This window comes from Lynx rufus, unplaced genomic scaffold (assembly GCF_022079265.1).
Source record: "Lynx rufus isolate CCGP_SWC_20201006 ecotype Redwood Valley unplaced genomic scaffold, mLynRuf1.p SCAF_1, whole genome shotgun sequence".
NCBI classification, from domain to species: Eukaryota; Metazoa; Chordata; class Mammalia; order Carnivora; family Felidae; genus Lynx; species Lynx rufus.
In genome coordinates this window covers 114,327,667-114,354,172 of record NW_025814823.1, presented here as the reverse complement: position 1 = coordinate 114,354,172, position 26,506 = coordinate 114,327,667, and the positions used below count along the sequence as shown (strand labels likewise).

At 38.2% G+C, this 26,506-nt stretch overlaps 1 protein-coding gene across 1 annotated transcript in view; it reads right to left on the bottom strand.

Moving 5' to 3' along the window:
* Positions 1-26,506, bottom strand: part of PKD2L2 (polycystin 2 like 2, transient receptor potential cation channel) — a 43,830-nt gene that overhangs the window by 15,356 nt on the left and 1,968 nt on the right. The window contains exons 3-12 of the mRNA XM_047085163.1: positions 25,737-25,870; positions 23,864-24,120; positions 20,749-20,970; positions 16,516-16,744; positions 14,707-14,877; positions 14,238-14,419; positions 6,176-6,296; positions 4,556-4,657; positions 2,169-2,233; positions 1,503-1,554 (exon numbers count right to left, since the gene is read on the bottom strand). Of these exons, the coding sequence (XP_046941119.1) occupies positions 1,503-1,554; positions 2,169-2,233; positions 4,556-4,657; positions 6,176-6,296; positions 14,238-14,419; positions 14,707-14,877; positions 16,516-16,744; positions 20,749-20,970; positions 23,864-24,120; positions 25,737-25,870 (1,535 nt within the window). The remainder of the gene's footprint in view (positions 1-1,502; positions 1,555-2,168; positions 2,234-4,555; positions 4,658-6,175; positions 6,297-14,237; positions 14,420-14,706; positions 14,878-16,515; positions 16,745-20,748; positions 20,971-23,863; positions 24,121-25,736; positions 25,871-26,506) is intronic.

Below are 26,506 nucleotides of genomic sequence, written 5' to 3'. Positions count from 1 at the left end.
AGAGGTATGGAAAAGTTCCATTCTTCCTCCGATTTTCATCCATGTATATGTTTAGATGAGTATGAACTCATGGAATCCTTTGTTATTCAATGGGCTATACATTATTATTCATTATAGCGCTTAAATATTTCCAGATTTGGCCAGTGGGAGCCCCTCAAACCTGACTCTTGTGTGCTTTGAACAGATCTTCATTATTCTTACAGCACTTTCACTTTCTGGCTCAACAAGATATTATAGATTCATGTTGTATCTTCCAACCCTAGAATTAACCGTATCTCCAAGGGGCCCTCATTCCTTTTAGAAGAGAATGGTATTTGGAAACCAAGATCTAGATTTACTTCTAGATTTCTCAGTGGACAGATAGAGCTATAGAACACATACACACACACACACACACACACACACACACACACACCTGTAATTCTAATCCAACACCACAAGGTTCATTTTAACCCTCAACCTTTCCCTTTGGTAACTCTCTTATCTCACAATGAGAAACCTCACTCCAATGTATGTACAGCTGACACCTGCACAATGCAGGGGTCAGGGGTGCTGACCCCAGTGCAGGTGAAAATGCATGTGTAACTTTTGACTCCCTAAAAACTTAACAACTAATAGCCTACCATTGATTGAAGTCTTAACTGATCCCATAAACAGTCGATTAAAACACATTCTGTATATATATTATATACTATGTTGTTACAGTAGAGTAAGCTAGAGAAAACAAAATGTTACTGAGAAAAAACATAAGGCAGAGAAAATACACTCACAGGAAGTACTGTACCATATTTATTGAAAAAAAAATCTCACATATAAGTGGACTTGTGAAGTTCAAACCTGTGTTGTTCAAAAACATGGTCCTTGAGCAACACAAGTTTGAACTGTGTGGGCCTACTTATACATGGATTTTTTTCCTGTACTGTAAACATAACCCCTGCATTGTTCAAGGTTCAACTGTATAAAACATGAATGATGATTACAAGAGAAAAATTATCATCTCCAAAGAGTATACTCACTAAACCCTGCGCGATAATCCCACAGTGACTGTACAGCTGTAGGACCAGAGTATCTGGCTGAGAGCACCAATAAAAGAAGTAGCACATAGGGGTGCCTGGGTGGCTCAGTCGGTTAAGTGGCCAACTTTGGGTCAGGTCATGATCTTGTGGTTCATGAGTTCAAGCCCTGCGTTAGGCTCTGTGCTGATAACTCAGAGCCTGGAGCCTGCTTCGGATTCTGTGTCTCCTTCCCGCCCCCCCCCCCCCCCCGCCCGACCTCATATCTCTCTCTTTCTCAAAAACAAATAAACATTAAAAAAAAAGACGTAGCATGTAGAATTGAAATAATTTGTTATAAACAACAACAGCTAGATTCGCGGAGAAATTTTCGGAGTTGGTAATTAGTGCTGTAAAGAAAGCAAATAATTTCAATTCTTAATCAGAACTTTTTTTTTTTGTAAGCACATTTCTAATAAAGCTATCTTTACGAGAAAGTTAAAATCTTACATTTTCATCAAAGCCTTCTCTTCTGGCTTGCTCAGCCAAATCGCCTTTCATACTAAGAATATAAAATAAAATAAAGATCAGAGACCTATGACAGTAGAAAGGGAAAATAAAGTATGATCAGCTCTATAGTAAGGATGATAATTGCATTTCTGGTCTTTCTGATAAGACTCATTATTTGGAAAGTGTCATTAATAGAAAGTCTCCAGAGTGTCACATCTCTAGCTATAAAATAATGTTTACAGTCTGTGCCACTGCCAGAGGTCTGGGTTTGGGAAGCATTTGGACACCAAAGTGATTGAATAAATAAATGTAAGTGTATCCTTAAATATTTTGTGTAAAAATGTTTTTATTTTCATAGCTAAGTGAATGCACTTAATGTAGACTAACAGTTTTTCCTCCCTTCTCAGGGGGACTTTATTCTCCTGTTCAGCTTTCTGTTAAAGTTCTTTCTGAGTGGCACAACACGCTTTATATTAATTTTTCATTAGCTTAGCTTGGAGCCTCCTGGCGCTCTCAGAATTAGGAGGCCCTAGTGGATGATGTATTGACAACGTATTTAGAATAAGCACTTGGGATGGTGGCTGTTTTACAATCAAAACCTTACTCTTATTGGAAGTTTCTCATATAATGTACAGTTTTAAATGGCAAAATTTTAAGCCATCTTACCCTTTATTGTCTTCATCCTTTTGAGGTTTCTTTAGTCTAAGTTTTTCAAGAGCATTGTTGTAACTCTGGACATAATTAAAAATAGTTTAAAAGTTCATCAAAAATACATCCTTTATTAATAAAAATTTGTTTTAATGTTTACTTATTTTTGAGAGAGACAGAGACAGAATGTGAGTGGGTTAGGGGCAGAGAGAGGGGGAGAGACAGAATTCGAAGCAGGCTCCAGTCTCTGAGCTGTTAGCATAGAGCCTGACGTGGGGCTCGAACTCATGAGCTGTGAGATCATGACCTGAGCCAAAGTCGGACGCTCAACTGACTGAGCCACCCAGGCGCCCCATCCTGTATTAATTTTGATCAAGGTAAAAGAAATATGGAATGCTTGTCTCTAGGGACTACTCCCCTAAAGAAATGTGGAGGCGGGGCACCTGGGTGGCTCAGTTGGTTTAAGCTCCTGTCTCTTGATTTCAGCTCAGGTCATGATCTCATGGTTGGTGAGTTTGAAACCCCATGCTGGGCTCTGTGCTGACAGCACAGAGCCAGCTTGGGATTCTCTGTCCCCTCCCTCTCTGTCCCTCCCCCACTCATGCGTGCACACTCTCTCTCTCTCAAAATAAATAAACTTTAAAAGAAATATGGAGGGAATGCTATGATTTCTTTCACTTTGTCACCACTTATGTTTTCTGCCTACTGGTGAAAAAGAGAAAGGGGTTCTCTTGTGGGCATCACACTTGAACTTGAAAAAAAAATCTTTAAAAAGTTTTATTAACATGTATTGCATTAGGGGCGCCTGGGTGGCGCAGTCGGTTAAGCGTCCGACTTCAGCCAGGTCACGATCTCGCGGTCCGTGAGTTCAAGCCCCACGTCAGGCTCTGGGCTGATGGCTCAGAGCCTGGAGCCTGTTTCCGATTCTGTATCTCCCCCTCTCTCTGCCCCTCCCCCGTTCATGCTCTGTCTCTGTCCCAAAAATAAATAAACATTGAAAAAAAAATTAAAAAAAAAACATGTATTGCATTTAATGATGTAAACACTTTAATGCACATAACCAACATCATAATGAGATAAAAGATGAAAAAACCTACAATTCAGCTCACTGGGGGACATATTAATGGTTTCCTTTTACAGATACGTTGTTGGACCGAGTTTTGAAACTCCACTAGCCTCATGGCCATTAGGACTTTTTCTGTGTGAAGTGATGTGGTTAGAGCCATGGATGTGCAGAGATGGGTGAGATTGTACACCTGTGACTACTAACCACGCAAGTGAGGTAGGTGTTGAGAGGACAGGGGCGATACCACTGTCAGGGAGAATAGTATGTCAGCGAGAGAATGGAGGGAACGTTGCTGGGGGCGGCAGGTGACCTGAGCAGAGGCCCAGAGGGGAGAGCCAGTGATGGTAAACAACACTGTGTGGGTGCGTGGGTGGCTCAGTCAGTTAAGGGTCGGACGTCGCTCAGGTCAGGATCTCACGGTTTGTGAGTTTGAGCCCCGCATTGGGCTCTCTGCTGACAGCTCAGAGCCTGGAGCCTGCTTTGGATTCTGTGTGTCCCTCTCTCTCTCTGCCCCACCCCTGCTTGCACTCTGTCTCTGTCTCTCAAAAATGAATAAATGTTTAAAAAAAATTTAAACAGCACAGTGCTCAAAACACTAGCTGGGACGCAGTGCTGTTGAGTAGAGGCATCCACCCAATTCTTTGGGTAAAGAATTTGGACTTATTTTGACAGGCCCAGAGAGACTGAAGAATTTTGAGTAGAGAAATGATATCAGAGCTGGATAGGCACAGGAGAGGGGCCATAAGATGTTGCTATAGAAGATGTTCCTACACAGGAGGCTGGGTGAAAAGTACTGAGGGGCCCCACTCCGGTGGTGGCAGTTAGAATTCAACATGACCTGGATTTCACAAATGTGAACAAAAACTGCATAGATGAACTTTACACACAGGCCGTGGCAACCAACTATATGAGGCAAAGGGAGTAAAAAAATTCAAGGCTTTTAAGCCTGGAGCGACTGTTCCTGTTGCCATTAACAGAAACAGGAAAATGAGGAAGATAAGGCACATGGAGTTCTGAGTTTAGATTGTCTATAGAAATTTACTAGCGTCTAAATTGAAATTTTTGGAGGGAAGAGAGTTTTATTACAAAACCCAACAGAGCTTTGCGTTTAGTAAACAGCTCAGTTGCTATTTGATATACTGAAATAATTTTGGCCACCTTTTTAAAGCCAGAAAGAAATCTGACTTCTCTGGTAGTGACATAATACAGATATGAGCAAGACTGGACCAAAACAGAAAACAACTCCACCCCCAACCCAAAAACCCACCACTGCTTGGGGTTTAAAGTACAGGAGTAAAAAGTGTCTTAGAATTCTAAATAGGAAAAGAAGTAGACATACCTTTTTAATCATTTCACCAAGTTCAAAATCTGGCCTTCTGCCTATTGAATAATCAGCTTTCACTTCAGAATAGGTATCGTTAATAATTGCCAAGAACATGTTCTGGGAAGAAATAGTCACAAAAATAATTATTTCCATAAAGATTTAATGTAAATGTTACTGACTCTGATGACTGCTGGGATTTATAAAATTAGATTTAAAAATTTTAAAGTAGTTCATATGCTCAGTAATAGAGAAATGCCTATGCAGACTGTAACACAGCAGAATGGGAAATATATAATGTGTGGATATAGGCAAATAAGTTTATGGCAAATGAGAAAAACAATGTAAAGTAATGCATATGAACTGGATACTAATGCATATATATATGTAGATATATATATGTAGATAGATATATATATGTAGATAAATATATTAACTGATCAACATTGAATATCAGACGAAAACAGAATAACATAATTATATGTTCATAAGAGTGGTTTTTGTTTTTGTTTTTACTTGCTCCCATATTTAAAGTTAGTTTTTATTAAACATAAGAGTATCACATTCGTACATATCCTGTTCTCTCTGGCACCACTGCCAGAGGAAGACAGCAGTCTTTACAACCATTATCAGAGTCAGGAAGCAGGGTGGTAGAGACAGCTGTTAACTTAAAACCTCTCACAGCTCAGACAGATTCTACTTCCCTCTATATGGCCACAATGATCCAGTCTTTGTAGCCCTTCTAGATTCCATCAAAAGAAAGGCTTTTACCGGAGGCAGGTGGCCTGGTGGTATGGGAAAGCTAAATCTTAGTGCTGAGGAAACAGGAACCTCTCCTCCACTTACTGGCCTTAGTGTAGGAGGAGAATGGGAAAATCCTCAGGCCGGGAAGCTTAATTTTTTTTTTTTTCAGACTATAGGGTCACTTTTGATTGAGGCAAAGGAGCCCTATAAGAGTGGTTTTTTAAAGTTCTCTAAAGCTATTTAGATGCACAGTCTTACTAAGGCTCTTAGGAATACTCTGTCCAAATAATACAAACAATTGTGGAGAGGGTATTCTTACCCCCAGCCCACCTCTCCACCTTTCACTGAGGCCCAACTCCATCAATCTGAGGACTTTTGGCCACCACCAGGGGCTAACTGCTGTGTGTGACAAAAATGTTGTCAAAGAGGGAAAGCAAATTTCCTTGATTAGGAAGGCCAAATAAATTCGTCTTGAGCAGATGTGAAGACCCATCCTGGGGACTCCTAAAAACCACAAAGATACGTGGTTTTAGCCTTAAGGGCCAGAAGCCATTTGCAATATGGGCAGAATACATTCATCCCTTCCGGTATGCCATGTCCCAGGTTGGAGGGACCCGGGATATCCAAGTTATAGATGTAGAAGATTTAGCACATTCCTGGCACACACCTGACATCAAAATGGTAACTTTTATGATCACATTCTCCTTTGGACAACTTGGAAACATTCAGACACTGGAGTTATAGCCTAGATTACTAGGAATCCACACAGTTCCTAATAAATGTAAAAAACTCTAACAGCTAAGCAGTTATACTATAATTTCTTCTAAATTAATCATTTCATTTTTTATTCTAAAAACTAGAAGTGAAAAAGGGGACATACATGCTTGTACTTACCAGCAGGACAAAGAACACAAAAAAGATGAAAGTGATGAAGTAAATGGGCCCCAAGATACGATTGGCTTGCTGAATACCAGCAAAATTAAAATCTCCAAGAACAATTCGGAATTGTGCAAATCTTTGATGGGAAGAAAGAAAAACATTATATCCCTTCATAAATACATCACAATTGATGGAGGTTACCCATGTGTCCAGGAAAGTATCTAGCTGCATATTGCACAGGCTCTCTGGCTCTAGTTAACACAGAGTTCTATAAAACTAAGTATGGAAATTCCCCTGAGGGCAAGACAAGGTACTTCAGTAGCTGAACAGTGATTCAGGAAATGATGGGCTTCCACTTAATGAATGTTCACCTACAAGATTGGAACCGTGAGATACTTGCTTACCAGCTGGTCTTGGCAATGGCCATCTTAGCCTGTCCTGTGTCCTTCTAAAACTGGGACTACCTGACCTTGTCCAATAAGCGATTTTCAATTGTACCTACACCTAAGAACCCTAAAATTTCTAATATCAACAGTATGTTTAATTTGTACACCTCTTCTGCCAAAATAAGATGCCAACAATTTGTCACTTGCTGAATCTCAAACAGTCCTGGTGATGATCCTCAAACATGACACTGAGGTTTATTTTCTTCAATAACTATAAATCTTGGATTTGATGTAAGGTAACATCTAAAATATTACAGATCTTCATTTTATTAATTTTAAAGTTGGAAAATAAAGGTATTGAGCACAGTATTAACAGAGGTAGAATTAGGATTCCTCAACCTGATGTCCTAATTGCCAATAGCATTGCCAGACACATAAGGGATATATGTTAATAAATCATGCAGATGCATTCTTTATTTTTTTTAAGTTGAGAACTCTTTAATTTCATCTGTACTTCTACATTAAGCAATTAATTTAAAAGTATTGGAATCTTTACAAGTTAAAATTGTTCTCTTGGGAATAATGATCTTTCTAGCTATAATACAAACACTAAGCAATCTGCAGAAGCAAGTTAGAATTTTTCATAAATGGTGATAAATGTAGTTAAGGATTGTTGCCTGGGTTCTGCATTATTCTGGTCAATTAAATTTAAGCATTACTTCTAATTAATTAACATTAATATATCCATCTGTACCAGAAATATCAGATTTAACCTAAATTCCAAAGTAGGTCAGTGGGTCAGTAGATTATTAGGTTAGAAAAAAGATTTACTGTAGTTTCCATTTCTTAAACTCAGGTTCCTGAGTTGATCATCTTAAATTAATAATTTAAAGATTATTAATAATTAGATGAAATTAAAATTTTTTCTTTGATTTATGTGAACAGTACATAGGAAAATGGTCTCTGTTACTCCTGTTTTGTAACAGTAGCATGTTATTTTATTAGTCATATTTTGTTTTCTGGAATGGATAACATGTATTTTATATTCCTTATGTAAAGCCAGGGCTCTAACATTGGACAGTTAAAAAGAAAAAGGCAGTGCGCCAATTTTTCTGATTATAGTAATAATGCATGTTCATGGGAGAAATTTTAGAAAGTATTAAAGAAAAAGTTTTTAAAATTCATAAGCTGGTTAGGAATAATGGCAGTTGATACTTTGGGCTTATTTGGATTTATGGTTGATGTATTTTGATGTATTTTGTGTGGTTTCATGTATTTTGTTACTGCTGTTGGATGCTTAAAATGAGTTATTTATTTTAAGGGAAAGCCTGGATGGAATTTTTAATAGTATGTAGGTACTTTGCATGATTGGTTAGTCAGTCAAAAGGAAGAAGGCTTCTTGTTTCTGGTTGTTGCTGCCAAGCATGTAAAGGGAGCATACAGTTATATACAATGAAGGAAGAAAATGTACTCAAAGAAATAGGCTACTTGGAGTCTCAGGACTCAAGAGTTACCTGGAATTTCATCCCCCGTACCTAAGAGATGATTAAATCATAATTAAAGTATTTATTCAGCTTTTAATACTGGTTTATAATGCTCTTCTACACAAACTAGAAAAAGAAAAGCTGAATTGGAAGGAGGCCAAAGTTCTGTTTTAGTGTTTCAAACTTGATCTTTTATCCTTGAGTTGGATTTATAGGAGTAAAGATAAGCTAAGGGCACCATTTCTCCTTTCCAGAAATTAGCTCGTTAACCAAAGCTTCCATTCAGCCTTTCTCTGTTAGGAAAGTGACAGAGTGTTCTGTAAATACAGGGTACCTGTGCTCTGTAAATAATGTGAATAACAAAACCCTAACCAATTTGCTGAATGGTTATAATCACAAAGGAACTGGAGACTTCAAATACAATGTCATTGTAATTTCCCCCTCTCAATTGGAGTTTAGTTTAGTTGGTATCTTTCAGTCCTCGCAAGCTAAAAGGAACACCATGACTGCTTAGTATACAAGGTTGTATCAAATGAAAATACTGTTTTGTAGCTTCCTGATACCCCTGGTAACTTTCTAGATTTCTCTCTTATAAATTAAAATAGCTAACAGACTGTTCCATAGTAAGATAACATTGTGGTTAATATGACTTCCCAGTCTCTCACTTGGAGAGATTGCATATTTAGCTATTCCTCAGCATTTTCCAAATATTGCCTCTAGTCAACGGTCTGTCTTCTGTAACTCAGGTTAAACATATTGGGCCTTCTCATTCTAGCTTTCATATCTCATACCTTCTCCACCCACTTTTTGTATCTCTAGGCCTCATTTGCAGTAATTTTTGCTGGTCTATTTTTCACTTTACTCCTCCTCTCTTCATCTCTTGTTTGCTGTCAAACCTGTCAACTAGGTTTTTAATCTCAGTTACTATAATTTGCAGTTGTAGAATTCTATTTTTGATACTCTTTCAAATATGTCACTTTTTATACTGTTCTGTTCTCCAAAGATATTTTCTGGCTTGTGTTTTATTTCTCTAAATATAAGAAGTATTGCGTGATTATTCCATTATCTGAAGTCTGTTGTCTGTTGTATCTGTTGGTTCTGGCTTCTGACTTTTCCTGCATCTGTACCAGGTTACTTTTCACTATGGGCAGTAAGTTATGTTTGAAAAATTGCTTGTAGAAGTAATTTGAGGCTTAGGATGAATATACCTTTCTCCAGGGTGGTTTTTTGTTTGTGGGTGCCCATACACACAGGCATTCTAGCCCGGGGCCATCTTAATCCAAGTTCAAGACATAAAGTTCCCAGAATATCTAGGTGATCATGACAGATTGATTCACCTTTAACATGAGGCTCCCTGCCTGATGTGCAGAGAGGTTACCAGACAATCCCTGGCTACCCTATCCTGCCCCTGCACCCTCATACAAGCCCCAGACTTTGCCTTCTGTCTCCTTCTCCCTGAGAGGTGGCCAGAAACACAGTTCATTAACTATTTCTTCTGGATTATCAAAATGCCTTGATGATGGAGGGTTTGAAGAAGGGTTGGGGAAGGTGATACGATAACTGAAAAACACTGAAGAAGAAAAAAAACCAACTACTAGGAATATGTCTCCCCACCTAGACAACAATCACATAGGCAGAATTTGTCTGATGTAACTACTTTGGAACTCTGGGTCTATTTATGGCTTACAACTTCCAGGGGAAGGCTTAGCCAACTTTGGTCAATTTCAACTTTTGGTTTGTCAGAAGCTACCCACCTCCCACCCCCCACCCCCCACCCCCCAGCCAATGGCAGGCAGCCATGCTTTTCTGGAACAGCTTGTATGCAACCTGTGGGAGCCAGGGTAGGCAATCAGGACCCCCAGGGATCTGTGTTTAGATTGCTGATTGCTCCTTCTGATCACACGGGTGCAGAGATGCGCATGTTCCCCTGTCTGTTTCAAGTCCCTCTGCCTCTTGCTGAAGCAGTATCCTTGGGATTACAGGGCTAGTGCCCTCCCTTCCCCCTTCAATTTCTCTTTTTCCCCTTTTGGGAGCCAGGCATTGAAGACATTCAAAAGCAACAACATATACAGAGGAAATTAGAAAGTCACCACGTTTGCCCATGGAAAGGTGCAGGCTCAGTAAAGACCTGAGAAGACCTTTGCACCTCAGGATAGTTCTCAGCACAGAAACAGTATACAATAAACAACAACAACAAAACCCCAAACAGGAAACCCTGGTGAAGAGCAAGAGTCTCATTTCCAGGGTTATCACATTATTACATTCAAATATTCATTTTTTAACAAAAACAAGAAAAGACGGGACATAAAAGAAGCAGGGAGGTGTGACCCAATCAAAGGAAGAAAATTCACCAACAGAAACTATTCCTGAGAAAGACCAGATGGCAGACCTACTAGACAAAGACTTTAAAACAAACCTTTTTAAAGATGCTCAAAGAACTAAAAGACATGGAGAAAGTCAAGAAAATAATTTATGAACAAAATGGAAGTACCTATAAAGATATAGAAAACCTCAAAGAAACCAAGAAGAAATTATAGAGCTGAAAAATACAATAACTGAAATGAAAATTCACTGGAGGGATTAAGAGGCAGATTTGAGCATGCAGAAGAAAAAAAAAATCAGTGAACCTAAAATAAGATGATTGAAATGACCAAGTCTGAGGAACAGAAAGGAAAAAGATTGAAGAAAAGTGAACAGAGCCTGTGGAACACCATCAAGAGACCAACATAAGAACATGAAAAGATTCTCCATATCACTAACCATTAGGGAAATGCAAATCACAACCACAATGAGATGTCATGTCACACCCATTAGGATGGCTACCATTAAAAAAAGAAGAAGAAGAAAAGAAAGGAAAGAAAAACAGTCCAGAAAATAACAAGTGTTGACGAGGATGTGGGGGAACACACCCTTGTGCACTGTTGGTGGGAACGTAAATGGCGCAGCCACTGTAGAAAGCAGCATGGCAGTTCCTCACAAAAATCCAGAATAGAATCACCATATGATCCAGCAATTCCACCTCTGGGTGTATACCAAAAAGAATTGAAAGCAGTCTTGGGGCACCTGAGTGGCTCAGTTTGTTAAGCGTTTGACTTCAGCTCAGGTCATGATCTCATGGTTTGTGAGTTTGAGCCTGGCATCGGGCTCGGTGCTGACAGCTCAGAGCCTGGAGCCTGCTTCGGATTCTGTGTCTCCCTCCCTCTCTGCCCTTCCCCTGCTCATGCTCTGTCTCTGTCTGTCTCTCCCTCAGAAATAAAATAAACATTAAAAAAATTTTTTTTTAAAAGAAAGCAGTCTTTTTTTTTTTTAATTTTTTTAACGTTTATTTATTTTTGAGACAGGGAGACACAGCATGAATGGGGGAGGTCAGAGAGAGAGGGAGACATAGAATCCGAAACAGGCTCCAGGCTCTGAGCCGTCAGCACAGAGCCCAACGCGGGGTTTGAACTCACGGACCGCAAGATCATGACCTGAGCCAAAGTCAGACGCTTAACTGACTGAGTCACCCAGGCGCCCCAAAAGAAAGCAGTCTTGATGAAAGATTTATACACCCATGTTCATAGCAGGATGATTCACATTATCTAAGACTTAGAAGAAGTCCAGATGTCCATCAGGAGATTAATGGATAATCAAAATGTGGTTTAGGGGAGGCTGGGTGGCTCAGTCTGTTAAGTATCTGACTTCATATTGGGTCATGGTGTCACAGTTTGTGAGTTTGATCGCAGCATCAGGCTCTGTGCTGAAAACTCAGGGCCTGGGGCCTGCTTGGGATTCTGTGTCTCCCTCTCTTTCTGCCCTTCCGCTGCTCATGCTCTATCTCTCTCTCCCTAAAATAAACATTAATTTTTTTTAAATGTGGTTTATACATAGAATGGAATATTATTCAGCCTTAAAAAGGGAGGAAATTTTGACATACTGCACAACATTGATGAATCTTGAAGACATGCTAAGCAAAATCTGTCACAAAAAGATAAATACTGTGCGATACACTAAGTACCTAGAGTTACCAAAATCATAGAGACAAAAAGTAGAATGGTGGTTGCCAGGGGCTGGAGGAGGGGAGAAGTGGAGAATTCTTGATTAATGAGCATAGTTTCAGTTTTAGAAGATGAAAAAAGTTCTGGAGATGCATGGTGCTGATAGTTGCACAATATCAATGTATTTAATCTCATTGAATTGTACACTTAGAAATGGTTAAGATGGGAAATTTTAGGTATGTATTACCACAATAAAAAAAAAATTCCTTATCAGCTTAACAGAACAGGAGGGCAAAAGAAGCCTTGGATGCTGAGCTTACTTCTCTGGGTTCTTGCCTTTTGATTTTGGTCCACTTTTTACTCTCTTTTTTTTGTTAGTTCTTTAGTGCTATCTATATTTCATCTAGCTTTTTTTTTTTTTTTAATTTTTTTTTCAATGTTTATTTACTTTTGACAGAGAGAGACAGAGCATGAACGGGGGAGGGGCAGAGAGAGAGGGAGACACAGAATCGGAAACAGGCTCCAGGCTCTGAGCCATCAGCCCAGAGCCTGACGCGGGGCTCGAACTCACGGACCGCAAGATCGTGACCTGGCTGAAGTCGGACGCTTAACCGACTGCGCCACCCAGGCGCCCCTCATCTAGCTTTTTAAATTGTCCTGAAGAGGAGGTTGATCTCAATAACCTAGCACTTCATTACCAAAAGCAGAAGTGTCTTCATTAATGCATTCCAAAGTTGTCTACCTGTTTATGCTGAGCCTTATACTTCTTTTCTTTCCCACTCTCTAGGGTAAGAACAATTTCCAAGTTCTGTAAATTACTACATTTATAATCGATGTCCAGTACCACTAAGTTTTATTATTAAGTAACACTTGAATTAAAATCCTAGGAAAGGACCGAGAAGTTGTTGGAACTGCAAACCTAATTCACTCAAGAGAAAGCTAATTAGACTTCTCAAATTATAGGCTGTTTGACATTGGAAGGGATCATTGGGAGTAGTAACTTAATCCAGTTCCTTCATTTGCAGATAAAGAAATAAAGGTCTAGAAAAGTTGAAGAGCTAAGTGGCAGAATTCAAAAGTAGAATTATATCCTCTGGGTTCCTAGTTCATTCTTCTTTTCACTACTGATATATGAAATTTCATATAAATGCCACTTCAAATATTTCCATGCAGATGGTAAAAAGAGGGCAATCTAGAACATTTCTTTACACCAAAGTTTTCCCAAAATCAAATAAAAGGGCACAAACAAATAAGTTTGGAGAATTCATAACTAAAGTTAAGAAAGTTATTACAGTTTTTCTTAGAGCCATCTGTTAATATACACTACAAATCTCCAACAGAGTGATGCAAAATTTCCCAAACTTACTTAAATATGAAGCCATTTCCCCCCAATCTTGGTCTAAATTACACAAAACATATTTTGAGAACTGATATTTTAGACTATCATAATTTTCTTACACACCCAGAACTTGTTTTGCATACCCAGAAAGGAGAGTAAATTTATTTAAATTATTCAGTTAAAAAGAAAAAAAGCCTGAAAACTTTGCTAAGGATTCTAACTGATCAGTTCTATAAGTTTGTTGTCTAATTGCTTTATTTGTCTAAAAATATTTTTAAAACACAGCTTTGCCAGATCAGCAAAGGATAATCAGATCAGTATCAATAAAAGGATCCTAAAGATGGAGCTCTTAAAGGAAAACATTTAAGCTTGCTTTTCCCCAGAGAATAAATTATTACAGAGACACAGAAGCCAATTTCTGTTATATTTAACACTCCCCATGAAAGTGAAAAATTATCTTTCTAATTTGACCTTGTAATATTTAAAAAATGGACTGCAGGGGCGCCTGGGTGGCGCAGTCGGTTAAGCGTCCGACTTCAGCCAGGTCATGATCTCGCGGTCCGGGAGTTCGAGCCCCGCGTCAGGCTCTGGGCTGACGGCTCGGAGCCTGGAGCCTGTTTCCGATTCTGTGTCTCCCTCTCTCTGCCCCTCCCCCGTTCATGCTCTGTCTCTCTCTGTCCCAAAAATAAATAAACGTTGAAAAAAAAAAAAAATGGACTGCACCATCCATTTGGATCTTCTAATGCTAAACACTACTTTGAGTGTGACAGGTATTTTGCCATCATTGAAAATATAAAACCAAGTTTAAATTTGTTAAAATGTATGTTACTACTTATCATAGGCCTTCCTTATAAACTAGTAAATAGAACTATATTTGTGCTAACAGCTTACATGGCATTTTGAAAAGTGGAAAAGTCGTCAACTTGTGATCCAAAAACAAGAAATCCTAACTGAGCATAAGCAAAGAATATTATAAAAAACATGATGGCAAATCCTACTATGTCTTTGAGACAGCGGGACAAGGTTGTTGACAGCTGAGACATTGTCTTATTAAAGCTTATGAATTTGAATATCTGAAAAAGAACAAAGTTAATTGAAATAGAAGAATATTCAGTATCACAATTACTTAGAGTAAGTTAAATTAATTTCAGAAAAAAATTGCTTCAAATTAAAGGAAGTGCTTAATGATAGGAGTGTTTGAGGATTAGCCCACAATCATTCCAAGACAAAACTACTTTTATAATTACTTTATAATTAAGAAAATCCTTTTGCTTTTTCATAACGTTGCAGCTTCAGTTCCCATTTTGCTAGTAAAAGATATGTCTAATCTGCTGTATTTAATATAATAAAATATAAATACCTTTATCCATGCAAAAAAGATGGTAATAGCAATTATATTGTTGTAATAAATGTACCAGTATGCAAGAAAATAGAAGTTTGAATATTTTTCAGTGTTTTTTAACAGGTCTTCAAGTAAGAGAAAAATTTGTATATTACAGTATATGTTGAAGGAAACGGCCACAAAACACAACTAAATGGAAAAATAAGAAAGGTTAAATTAGGGACGGTTTCTACCTCTAAATCTGTAGCCTATGAGCAAAGGAGCAAGTTCATCAAAAGTTTAATAAAAATGGAAGGAGAAATAAGACGCAGGCTTTTACATGAATGAAAGTAAGCCTCGGGGCGCCTGGGTGGCGCAGTTGGTTAAGCGTCCGACTTCAGCCAGGTCACGATCTTGCGGTCCGTGAGTTCGAGGCCCGCGTCAGGCTCTGGGCTGATGGCTCAGAGCCTGGAGCCTGTTTCCGATTCTGTGTCTCCCTCTCTCTCTGCCCCTCCCCCGTTCATGCTGTCTCTCTCTGTCCCAAAAATAAACGTTGAAAAAAAAAAAAAAAAAAAGAAAGTAAGCCTCAACTTACAGAAGTTTAAAATAGCATAATGATCACAAAAGTAGAAAAATACTTATCACCTGACCATCCTAAACTATCTGCTTGTTTCTTTGAGTTATAAAACACAAATGTATAAAATGATTATGTTATTCTGACTAGGCTGTGTTTGTGCTCCATGTAACTACTTGATACCAAGAAGTTTATATTTTATTATTTATTTATTTATTATTTATAATTCCAGGGTAGTTAACATACATTGTTATGTTAGTTTCAGGTGTACAGTGTAGCAGCTCAACACTTCCATACACATGATATGTAAAAGTTTAATATTTTCTACCACCTAATACTAGAAGAAATATTTTACAGTAACACAAAAATAAGCCTTTTGAGAGCCTCTGACAACTCTTCCAGAAGAGGATTTCAGAACCAGGTTACCTCAAGTATCACAGCTTTAGAACGGTCATGAAAATCTTCCTTTGAACCTTTGCCTGAAATGCTCAGATAGTTAATCATTCAATGATACGCTGTATAGTAAATTTTATCGGGGATAGTAGAGAAGTAGGTGGCTCATTTTCTGACTCTGAGACCCTTTTAATCTGGTTTTGGGAAAAAAGGCTTATATTCTGGATTGGCTATAACTAAGGGTCAATAAGGGTGAAAGATCATGTTGTGTAAGCCAGAAATATTTGTTCACTGTTCCTAAGACCAATTGCTTACCATCTGTCCCACCCTGCCTATGTATCTATGTTTATTTTAATATGTTCCAGTGGTGAGAACGGACAGTTTTTGGAATTCCTTTCAGAGATTATCTCCCCTTTCCTGGTGTTCTCTGTGCCCACAAGCTACCCTCTGGCTGCTCACTCCCTTCTTCCCCCTCTTCCAGGATCTGCCTAGGCTTGATTTTGCATATTTTTTCAAAATTGTGAGGAGGAAAGCAGATTGAGGCAACATAAGAGAGTACATGTCCAAAAATAACCATGATTTTCAACATGAGGCCCTATAAGAAACACATGTTTGAGTCGGGGAGGGAGACCTCTTGTGCACTTGAAATCATAATACCTATAGAATCACCTAGTCTAAGTTTATGCTGGCCTCTCAAGGACTAAATCAGGAAAGAACGAACTTCATCTTTTTGGTGGCACACCATTAGTATGCACTATGACAGTTCCTTTTATGATTGATACTTGCAGCTTTTGAAGGAAGTTCCAGATGAGTAGAAAACCTCCTTACTTGGTAGATTCAGATGTGATTCCCTTGAACGATACATATGAATATATACTTACCACCAAAAGTAGTAATTCTAGCCAGTTCCAAACACTTTTGAAATAGGCAGACTTAAATTCTCTTATTTTTTGAGCTTCTTGTGTTGTGAAGACAATAAGAAGAATACAAAATGTGATTTCACAGGAAGCAATAATATAATCATAGTGGCTAACATATCTGAGGAGCTTCACAGAGTAAAACTGCCATGAAGTAATGATTCCTCCAGTTGCAGGGAATTCTGCCACCAATCTGTAAAATTAGGTTAGCGGAAGTCACTGTGTATTTATTTCAAGCATTTGTTTTTCAGTACCTAACTCATTGTGAAGTTTCTAATTAGTGATGATGTGTACTTTAAGAATCAGTTATTTTGTACAAAATATGTTTTCTTAGACTCATGTGTTCAACTTAGATTCTAGTGGATTTGCCTATTTTTTTTTAATGTTTATTTATTTTTGAGACAGAGTGTGAGCAGGGGAGGGGCAGAGACAGGGTGACATAGGATCCAAAATGGGCTCTGTGCTGACAGCAGACAGCCTGATGTGGGGCTTGAATTCATGAACCAGGAGATCATGACCTGAGCCGAAGTCAGATGCTTAACTGACTGAGCCACCCAGGTGCCCCAGATTTACTTATTTTTTAATGGCTCCACTTTTTTGTATTCTGAATATTCACAGTGGTCAGAGACCAACACAGTGGAGAAAGTAAGATGTGATTATAGGCAGACATTCTTCCTATTTTGTGCTCAGATTGTTTGGTTATAACTGGGAATACTATTTTCTCTCCACAGGACAATGAGATGATGTTCAAGAAAATAGTACATGGTTAGTTACTGTTATTAGGACTCCCACCAAAATGCATAATTCTTGATTATTTCAGAGAAGGAAAATACATTCTCCCCCTTTAGATTAGCAGAGACACTTCTTGCTTCTAAATGTTAAGCTTATATATTCTACTTAAAACAAATGTTTTCTGTTTGCTTTACACACAGGATGTTGGATACAGGGATCTATATGCAAACAGAAGTATAAAAATTAATTCCTCCACTAAATAAAAATGTTTGACGTTGTTCACAGTATTTCTAGTGTTCTCTACAACTTTAGATAGCTAAGAATTGGCAGTAATTTAAAGAACGAGTATCTCTATCATGATGTAATTTTCCCACTTAGAAATATTAGCAAATATTATTGGGACTGGAATAAGGTGCTGCGAAAATATATGTAAATAAATAAAACCAGTTAAATAGAAAACAGAACTGTTTAAAACTGTTTCACCTTGCACATAGTAGGTGCACAGAATCGAATAAGTGAGTGAAGTGAAACAAACCCAATATTTTGATCTGACGCGTACACTAATAAGGGAAAAAAGGAACTGTATTCTGTTTAGTTTGCCAGATGTGTTTGCAAAAAGGAAAGTAAATGAATAAGGTCTTGACTTAAGTAATGTGCTCCCCTACAACTACTGATTAGATCTACTACCAGTTTAAAGTTTCAAAATCTGCTGGTTTTAAAAAGTAACATTTTATTTTATTTTTAATGTTTATTTTTGAGAGAGAGCACTAGCTGGAGAGGGGCAGAGAGAGAGAGAGACAGAGAGACAGAGACAGAGGATCCAAAGTAGGCTCTGTGCTGATAGCAGAGAGCCCTATGTGGGGCTCAGACTCACAAACCACGAGATCATGACCTGAGCTGAAGTCTGATACTTAACCAACTGGGCCATCCAGGCCCCCTTAAAAAGTAACATTTTAAAAGGTAACACAGAATAAGCATAAAACCCACAGACAGGAAATCTGGACTTAGTCTAGGGGTAACAAGGAGTTCTTTGTATGATTTTAGGCCAGTTATCCCAATGTTTCTCCTCTTATTTAAGGCATACAAATGACTTGTCCTCTTTATCCTGATCAGGACTATTGGAAAGAGTGATTAATGCTGGTAAAAGCTCTGATTTTGTGAAAAAAAGAGAAAAAAGCTATAAAATAAGTGGTGTAATATCCATTGGCTACTTAAGAGAATTCATTTATTTTATTCATTTTGTACAGGGTTTATTCTATTTTCTTATTATTTTTTTAAAGTTTATTTTTATTTCTGACAGAGATTGAGAGCAAGAGAGAGTGGGGAAGCGGCAGAGAGAGAAGGAGAGAGAGAATCCCAAGCAGGCTCTGTGTTATCAGCCTGAACCCAAAGCGCTATCAGTGCAGAGCCTGATGCAGGGTCCAATCTCCCGAACCATGAGATCATGACCTGAGCCAAGATCAAGAATCAGATGCTTAACCAGCTGAGCCACCCAGGAGCCCCTATTTTGTACAGATTTGAAAGTCCAAGGCTGTGTTTCACTGTCACTGTTGCACAAGGGCAAAATCCTCTAATCAGAGTAGACACCGAGTCCATATTTCATTCAGAGTAAAAATGTAAAACTCATGAGAGAGAAGTGGCTCACTGAGATTTTAGTGGACACTACTTTTTGCTTTTCGAGCAGTCATTATCCCAGTCCTTCTTTCTACAGAACCCCTACTGTATTAGGCATCCACCATTCCAAGATCACTCAGAGAAAGTGGATTCAATCCCCAGGCAGATCCAATCATGGCAATCCTATTTCCTTTGCCAGTGTTTGGTTCTAGAACACAGGCCTAAAGCCAATTAGCATGGTCCAGGTTAGGCAAATGACCTAAGGTCATCAGACTGATGGAGATAATTTTTTCTCTTTAGATAGTTTTGTCTCTTCCCACTATCTCTTCCTTCTCTTTCTCTTCCTCCTCTTCCTCCTATGGGAATGTCTCTCATCATCTTCCTGGGTCTAAGTTAGCCCAGGTATGTATGTCCATATCGTGCAATGGACAGAAATGCAAGAGAGCAAGTTTTAATGTGCAAACTCATTTCAAACTTCTGCTTGTATCCTATCTGCTCCCATGCCAAGTCACAAAGATGAGCCCAGGTTAAGAGCCAGGGAAGTGCACCCCTCCCTGAGTGGCAGGGCACCGTGAGGTTATATGGCGGAGATGTGAAGAACTGGGGCCATTTTTGCAAGGTCACCACAGGCTCTAGCCATTTCTAGGATGCTGGGTACTGGTATATATTGTTTGAAATTTAAATTGTTCATTCTCGAGACAAGAATTCATACCTTACTAAAGAAGCTCATTCTGAAAGCAAATCAACGGATCTGAATGATCTGATTTAGAGGAAGTAATCAAGACTAAATGTTAGATCTGTGCAGCTGCAGAATGACAAGAAATAAGACTATGTGTTCTTAATATAAAACTGACATATTGTATGTAATTCTCCATGTTCTTGAATATCTCCCAAAACAATGAAACAATGAATATGATGTTGCTTTACCACATTTTTCATTATTGGCATAAGTTCATTGTATTTATTTTGAGGCCTATGATTTTAATCTCAGCAAACACACAAACTGGAAACCCTAACAAGGGCTCTGGATGCTATTTATTTTATTAATTAATTCATTTATTAATTATTTAAAATGTTTTTAATGTTTATTTTATTTTTTTAATATTTATTTATTTTTGAGACAGAGACAGAGCATGAACAGGGGAGGGTCAGAGAGAGAAGGAGGCACAGAATCTGAAACAGGCTCCAGGCTCCGAGCTGTCAGCACAGAGCCCGACGCGGGGCTCGAACTCATGGACTGTGAGATCATGACCTGAGCCGAAGTCGGCCGCTCAGCCGACTGAGCCACCCAGGTGCCCCAATGTTTTATTTATTTTTGAGAGACAGAGAAACATACAGAGTGCCAGTGGAGGAGGGACAGTGAGAGAGAGGGAGACACAGAATGTGAAGCAGGCTCCAGGCTCTGAGCTGTCAGCACAGAGCCTGATGAAGGGCCTGAACTCACAAACACTGGGATCATGACCTGAGCTGAAGTCGGATGCTTAAACCGACTGAGCCACCCAGGTACTCCTTCATTTATTTTTTAAGGAGGCTCCATGCCCTGAACTCCATGGGTCCTGAACTCAAGACCCTGAGAAAAAGAGTCTCATGTTCCACTGACTGAGCCAGCCAGGCACCCCTCTGGAGGCTTTAAAAAAAAAAAGTTACAGAGAGGGAGGGAGCCAAACCATAAGAGACTCTTAAGGACTGAGAACAAACTGAGGGTTGATGGGGGGTGAGGGAGAGGGAAATTGGGTGATGGGCATGGAGGAGGGCACTTGTTGGGATGAGCACTGGGTGTTGTATGGAAACAAATTTGACAATAAATTATATTTTAAAAAACCCAATATACTACGGTTTTGAGTCACTTACCTGATGATGCAAAACAGGTTTACGTTAGCATTGTATAACGAAAAATCAATGAAAATAACTCTGGTCCCTCTTGTGATCCAGCTGTTGAGTCGAAGGTTAATGAACTTGTTTTTTGTGTCAGATTTTGATTTTGATAAAGTGAAAATAAATCCCCCATTTCGGTAAACACCAACAAATCCCCAGTGCCAAGGGGAGCTACTATCAGGAGTAGAGTACTTCCATCTATTAGGTATAAAAAGAATAATGGAGAGATGAGAAAGCCTGACTGAAGTATATGCAAAGAATTTAAGCTAACCTTAAAAAAAAAAGCAGTATTAAGTATCACAGTAATTTTGAAGCAAGACAATGAGTTAAGGATTAAGATTTAATATAGTTTTTAAAGTTTATTTATTTAGAGAGAGAGAGTGAGGGAGGGGTAGAGAGAGGCAGAGAGAGAATCTCAAGTAGGCTCTGTGCTGCCAACGTGGACCCTGACACGGGGCTCAAACCGACAAATGGTGAGATCATGACTTGACCTGAAGTTGGACGCTTAACCTACTGAGCCACCCAGGTGCCCCAAGATTTAATATGTTTTCACTTTTTGGTGTGTATTGTGGGCAACACACTGGATTAGATGCTGTGAGAAAAGTTTTTTTAAAAAAATCCGTCTGTTGCCTCAGGGAACTTAAAATCGAGAGAACAATGATTTTTTTTTTTTTTTCTTTCATACATGTCTCTGTTGTCTTATGAGATCTTTAGGCTTTTTGTAGGACAGGAATATCAAGGGCTGTGATTTGGAAATATCTATTTCAGTATGGTAAAAGTGGGGCTTCATAGTCTGTCTTCGACAGGTCATGTACCATTTATAAATGTCAATAAAGAAGAGCTTTGTTACAATGTCTATATCGTTATAATGAAAGCTCATAAATCAGAGTAAAATGAGCATACCTAAATTGTTTCCATCCTTCCTACTTGTAACTTAATTATGCGATTTCAAAACATAAAGCCTTAACTCCTCATTTCAGTCCCTGTTCAGTTTCCTCAAACAGATTTGAAGGATTATCTGAAGATGCACTGCTTCAACTCATTTTTCTATCAATACTATGTTTGTTTCCAGGAGGAGGGATAAGTGGTAACACTAAGAAAAAATACTCAGATTTAATGACAATTTCATTGTTGTATTTTCCAGTGTTTTCCACATGGTTGTTAAAATGAAACAAGAACATTTATTATACCAACCTTCTCCTACTTCCAATTTTTATGATGTTTTTAATTAGTGAATGTTTCATTTTAGATGGACAAACAAGCACACATTGATTATTAATTTGGTTATTAGGGAATGATAAGTATTATGATTCCAAATCTGTAGTGTTAATTTTGGTATTTAAATTACTTGTAGTTGTTATGAGAATTTGCAATATTAGAATACCTAACAGATTAGTTTTCAGATTCCAGTTTAAAATGTGCAATTGAGTAATTGATTAATTTTGTAATTTTTCATTGAAAGAGAAGTAGTGTATAGTACTGTAATATTTAAGGCGTTGTGTCAGCATACTTACGCGTTTATTAGATTTATGAGAATTATACATTGCTATCCTATAGAATAGCCAAAAACTTAAACAAAGGAAAAACAAATCAACAAAAACCACAATGCAATGATTAATCTTGGGGCTATAGGAGAGGTTGTTGAACAAAAGAAATTTTAATCACTGTTCATATTTATAATATGAATCATTAATGGACTTGTTATCAACTTGTTAATTGAATTGTTAATCGACTCATGATTAACAAAAATTATGATTTAACTACAGGCTAAGAAAAGTGTGTGTTGAGGGAGAGACACATGACAGACGACTTTCATGACAGAGATGGTAGGTACATAAAACTGTAAAATCAAGTAATAGCAGTATAAAGCGCATTATTTAGAAATAGGATGTACAGGGGTGCCAGGGTGGCTCAGTCAGTCAAGCATCAGGCTCTTGATTTTGGCTCAGGTTACGATCTCGTGGCTCGTGAGTTCAAGCCACATATTGGGCTCGGCACTGATAGCGTGGAGCCTATTTGGGATTCTGTCTGCCTCTCTCTCTGTCCCTCCCCCACTTGTGCTCTCTCTCTCTCTCTCAAAAGAAATAAATAAACTTAAAAGAAATAGGAAGTATATACCAAAAGAAACAACTAAAAGAGCTAAAAGGGGCTGCTTCTGAAGAACTGTGAATAGGAAAGGGTGGATATTTGTATTTGTAACATTTTGATAAGTATTAAATTAAAAAACTTGTTCTCTGCCCCCTATGATTTTCATAGGATCCTAAAAGCAATGATACCAGCAGTTTCTGTATTGAGGGGAGGAAATGTCAGTGGCTTTGGGTTTCATGTTTTCAGTACAGACAGAATTAGCCTCAGCCAATTTGGAGAACCCTGCTAGAATAGCTTTGGGAAGGCGTCATCAGATGCGGTGCCTCCATGGCATAACTGCTCCTTTTCAGCGTTGGCAATAACGGAAGATATTGCTGAAGTCAGCCAGAGTGAGAAAGGAGGGAAGCGGCGGAGCACACTTAAGACACTCCCTGGGGTCCCAAGAAGCATTTGGCATGGGTCTGAGGGAGTCTGGTCAGAGACTGAAAAGCTGAGTATTGTAAAAGCGTAGACAGATTCTTTACCCTGTGTCCGGAACGACTTAGCACTTCATATACCCAAGTTAGAAAAAAAGAATACTCTCTTATATCCTTTGGTAAACAAAATAACAGGTTCACTCTTACGTTTCTTTTTTTATTAAAATTTTTTTTAAAAGTTCATTTATTTATTTTAAGAGAGAGCAAGTAGGGGAGGGGCAGAGAGAATCCTAAGCAGGCTCCTCACTGTCAGCACAGAGCCCGATGCAGGGTTCGAACTCATGAACTGTGAGATCTCGACCTGAACTGAACCCAGGAGTTGGGCGTTTAACCAACTGAGCCACTCAGGCACCCCCACTCTTACATTTCTAAACACTGCTCCTCTGAGTCTTCCTCTGGTACGATTATTGAAATAGTCTCCTTACCTGCCAGACCTTTGTTGGTTTATTTGTAAAATATACCTATTTTCCCAGTTTTTAAAAGGTACAAAGGCAAGAGGCTAGAAAAAGTTACATGTAACTACTTACTCAGTTTCCTGCTTAAGGCCAAAATCAGACGTGTCTTCATTGCTAGAACTGTATTTGTCATAACATTCACTCATCAAAGACTGAAAGGATGAATAGACCTTGCATGTGTTGTTGCGGACTCTTAGTTGACGGACTCTGGGCACTCCTAAAAGTATGTTCTCATAGTAGATGCGACTGCTGTTCTTTAAATTATACAAAGTCTTGTTCGTGTACCATGCGTCCCAGTACAGACCTTCCAAAAGGGGTCCTTCCATAAACTTCATATAGAAAGATAAATGTTATGGGAAAAGTATTTTCATGTCATTTGTATAACAGAATCTACATTTAACATTACCTTAAAAGCATGAGTCAGTGAGTGTATGAGTATGAAAATTATTGACCAAGCCACCATTAACATGAATGGAAATGATGATGTCGAGGAGGATAATGAAGATGGTTAATATTTACTCAGCCCTTAGGTAGTAGGCAATGCTCTAGTTCTTTAGAAATACTAACTCCTTTAATTCCACAACCTTTTACCCTTTCTTATATGAGGGGTACATCAACAATTGTCCCCTAAGAGTATCAATGCCCATAGCCATGTATTCATGGTTGTCATGGCCCTAATTCAGGACTTTCCCTCAGAGTTGTCTGTGTTCCCCTTCCCCACTAACTCCAGTGGTGGCAACTGCTACTCTTGGCTCTGCCCTTCCAAGAGATCCCAAACCCAGGGTTCAGTTTTTTCTTTTCTGCCTTTGTTTTCTTTGCCACTGGCCATGCATACTTCAAGACAGTACAATAAAAAAGAAGCAGGGTGATCTCCACTTCTAGTCTCGGGGGAAATTTCCTCTTTCTTTCATATTTCACCTGGTCTATACCAATGACCTCTAATCATCTGCCCTCATCTCACTCTTCCCCTCTCCCTCTCAGGAAGTGACCTTGTCTCTTTCATAGGTTTTAGATTCCTAGCATGACATTCATGATTTGACCTCTTGTTCAGTTTATAGTTTGCCCTTTCCATCTCATCTTCTATATGCCTATAATGCCAAACAAAGTGCCATATATAGAATCACTTACAGCACGTACTGTTTATTCTTCCTAGAATGCCCTGTTACTCATCATTTTTTTTTTTTGTTACTCATCCTTTAAAACTCAACTGAATTGTTATCACCTCTAGAAAACATTCCTATCTGTTCTTTATGTGCCCCAATGTTTGCGACTTGGGATACCTGAAACTTCTGTTCTCTTAATGTGAGCATCTTGCTAAGTTAAATGTAATGTAAAAAACAAGTCTGTTCCAATGTTGATGGAATGATTCTCTCACATAGTTAAAAACACTATAAAGTTATATTCTACATATGTACTATTTATTTGATTATATACTGTACATTACTGTAATACACACAGTATAGGGCTGCATACCAAAATTATATATATCTCACTTTACAGGCCATGAAAGGATTTTTTTTAAAGTTTATTTTTTTCAGTAATCTCTACACCCAAAGTGGGGCTCGAGCCTATAACTCCAAGATCAAGAGACACTTGCTCTTCTGACTGAGCCAGCCAGGCACCCCCATTTAAGGATTTTTTAAGAATAATTTTCACTATACACAACTACAGTTTGATGCGGATCCTAACCCCACATAATGTTTTTCCAAATGCAAAGATAGTGTTAAAAAAAGTATAACTTTTTTAAAAGTTATAAAAACTCTATTACCTGAGAGCATAGGTTCTCAATATACATACTAATTGGTTGATTCTAAAAGTTTAAATAAATGATATTCATTTTTACTCATTCCTTCAACAAATATGTCTCCAGTGCCTATTACTTGTGCCAAGAGTTTGTTTATGCAATACCATAAGCTACTTCATTCTCAGTCACATGATACCTTACCTTCCAAAAATCAGTTATGCTGCGAATAGACTTAAAGTTGGTTCTTTCATCACCAGGCACAGAAGTGTCCAAAAATAGAGATGACATAACTTTGTTTAAGTAATACATATGTGGGTTTACCATGCCAAAAGTCACTAAGGAGAAGAATTTTTGTTTACAAATTTATCTTTAAAAAGTCAGTTTATCAGGATTAAAAGTTAGTTAGATTTTGTCCCCAATCTTGTTTTGAAAATCCAAATTTTTTCTTGACTAATTATAAAAGTAATTTAAAAAATGAAAATAGAAATATACAAAACAGGAAGAAGTTTCTTGTCATCTCACTGCTAGAGTTAGGTTTAGCACATATTCTTGAGATTTTTCTGTATGCCTACACATTTATAAAGAAAATAAGTTTATTTTCACAAAAATGAGATCGCATTATGCATAGTCTTCTGCCAGTTAGCTTTTTCTCTATTTTTACAGTAAGCAATATAATGGTAAATAGTTAAAGCTATGGACTTTGAAATCAAACAGATGATTTGAGTCCCATCATAAGGATAATACCTGATAGTTTTGTTATGAGAAGTGAGATAATGCATGTGGAGCACTTAAACCATGTTTTGGCACAAGATAAGAATTTTTAAAACTATTAACTAATATTCATTCTCTCTCTAGGAGTAGGTGGGTAGGTTTTAGAGAAGGGTATAGACTAACTGTGTCTTTTTTTTTTTTTTTTTTTTTTTTTTGCTAGAAACCTTTTAGTTTTTACAAGTATCTATCTTCAACATAAC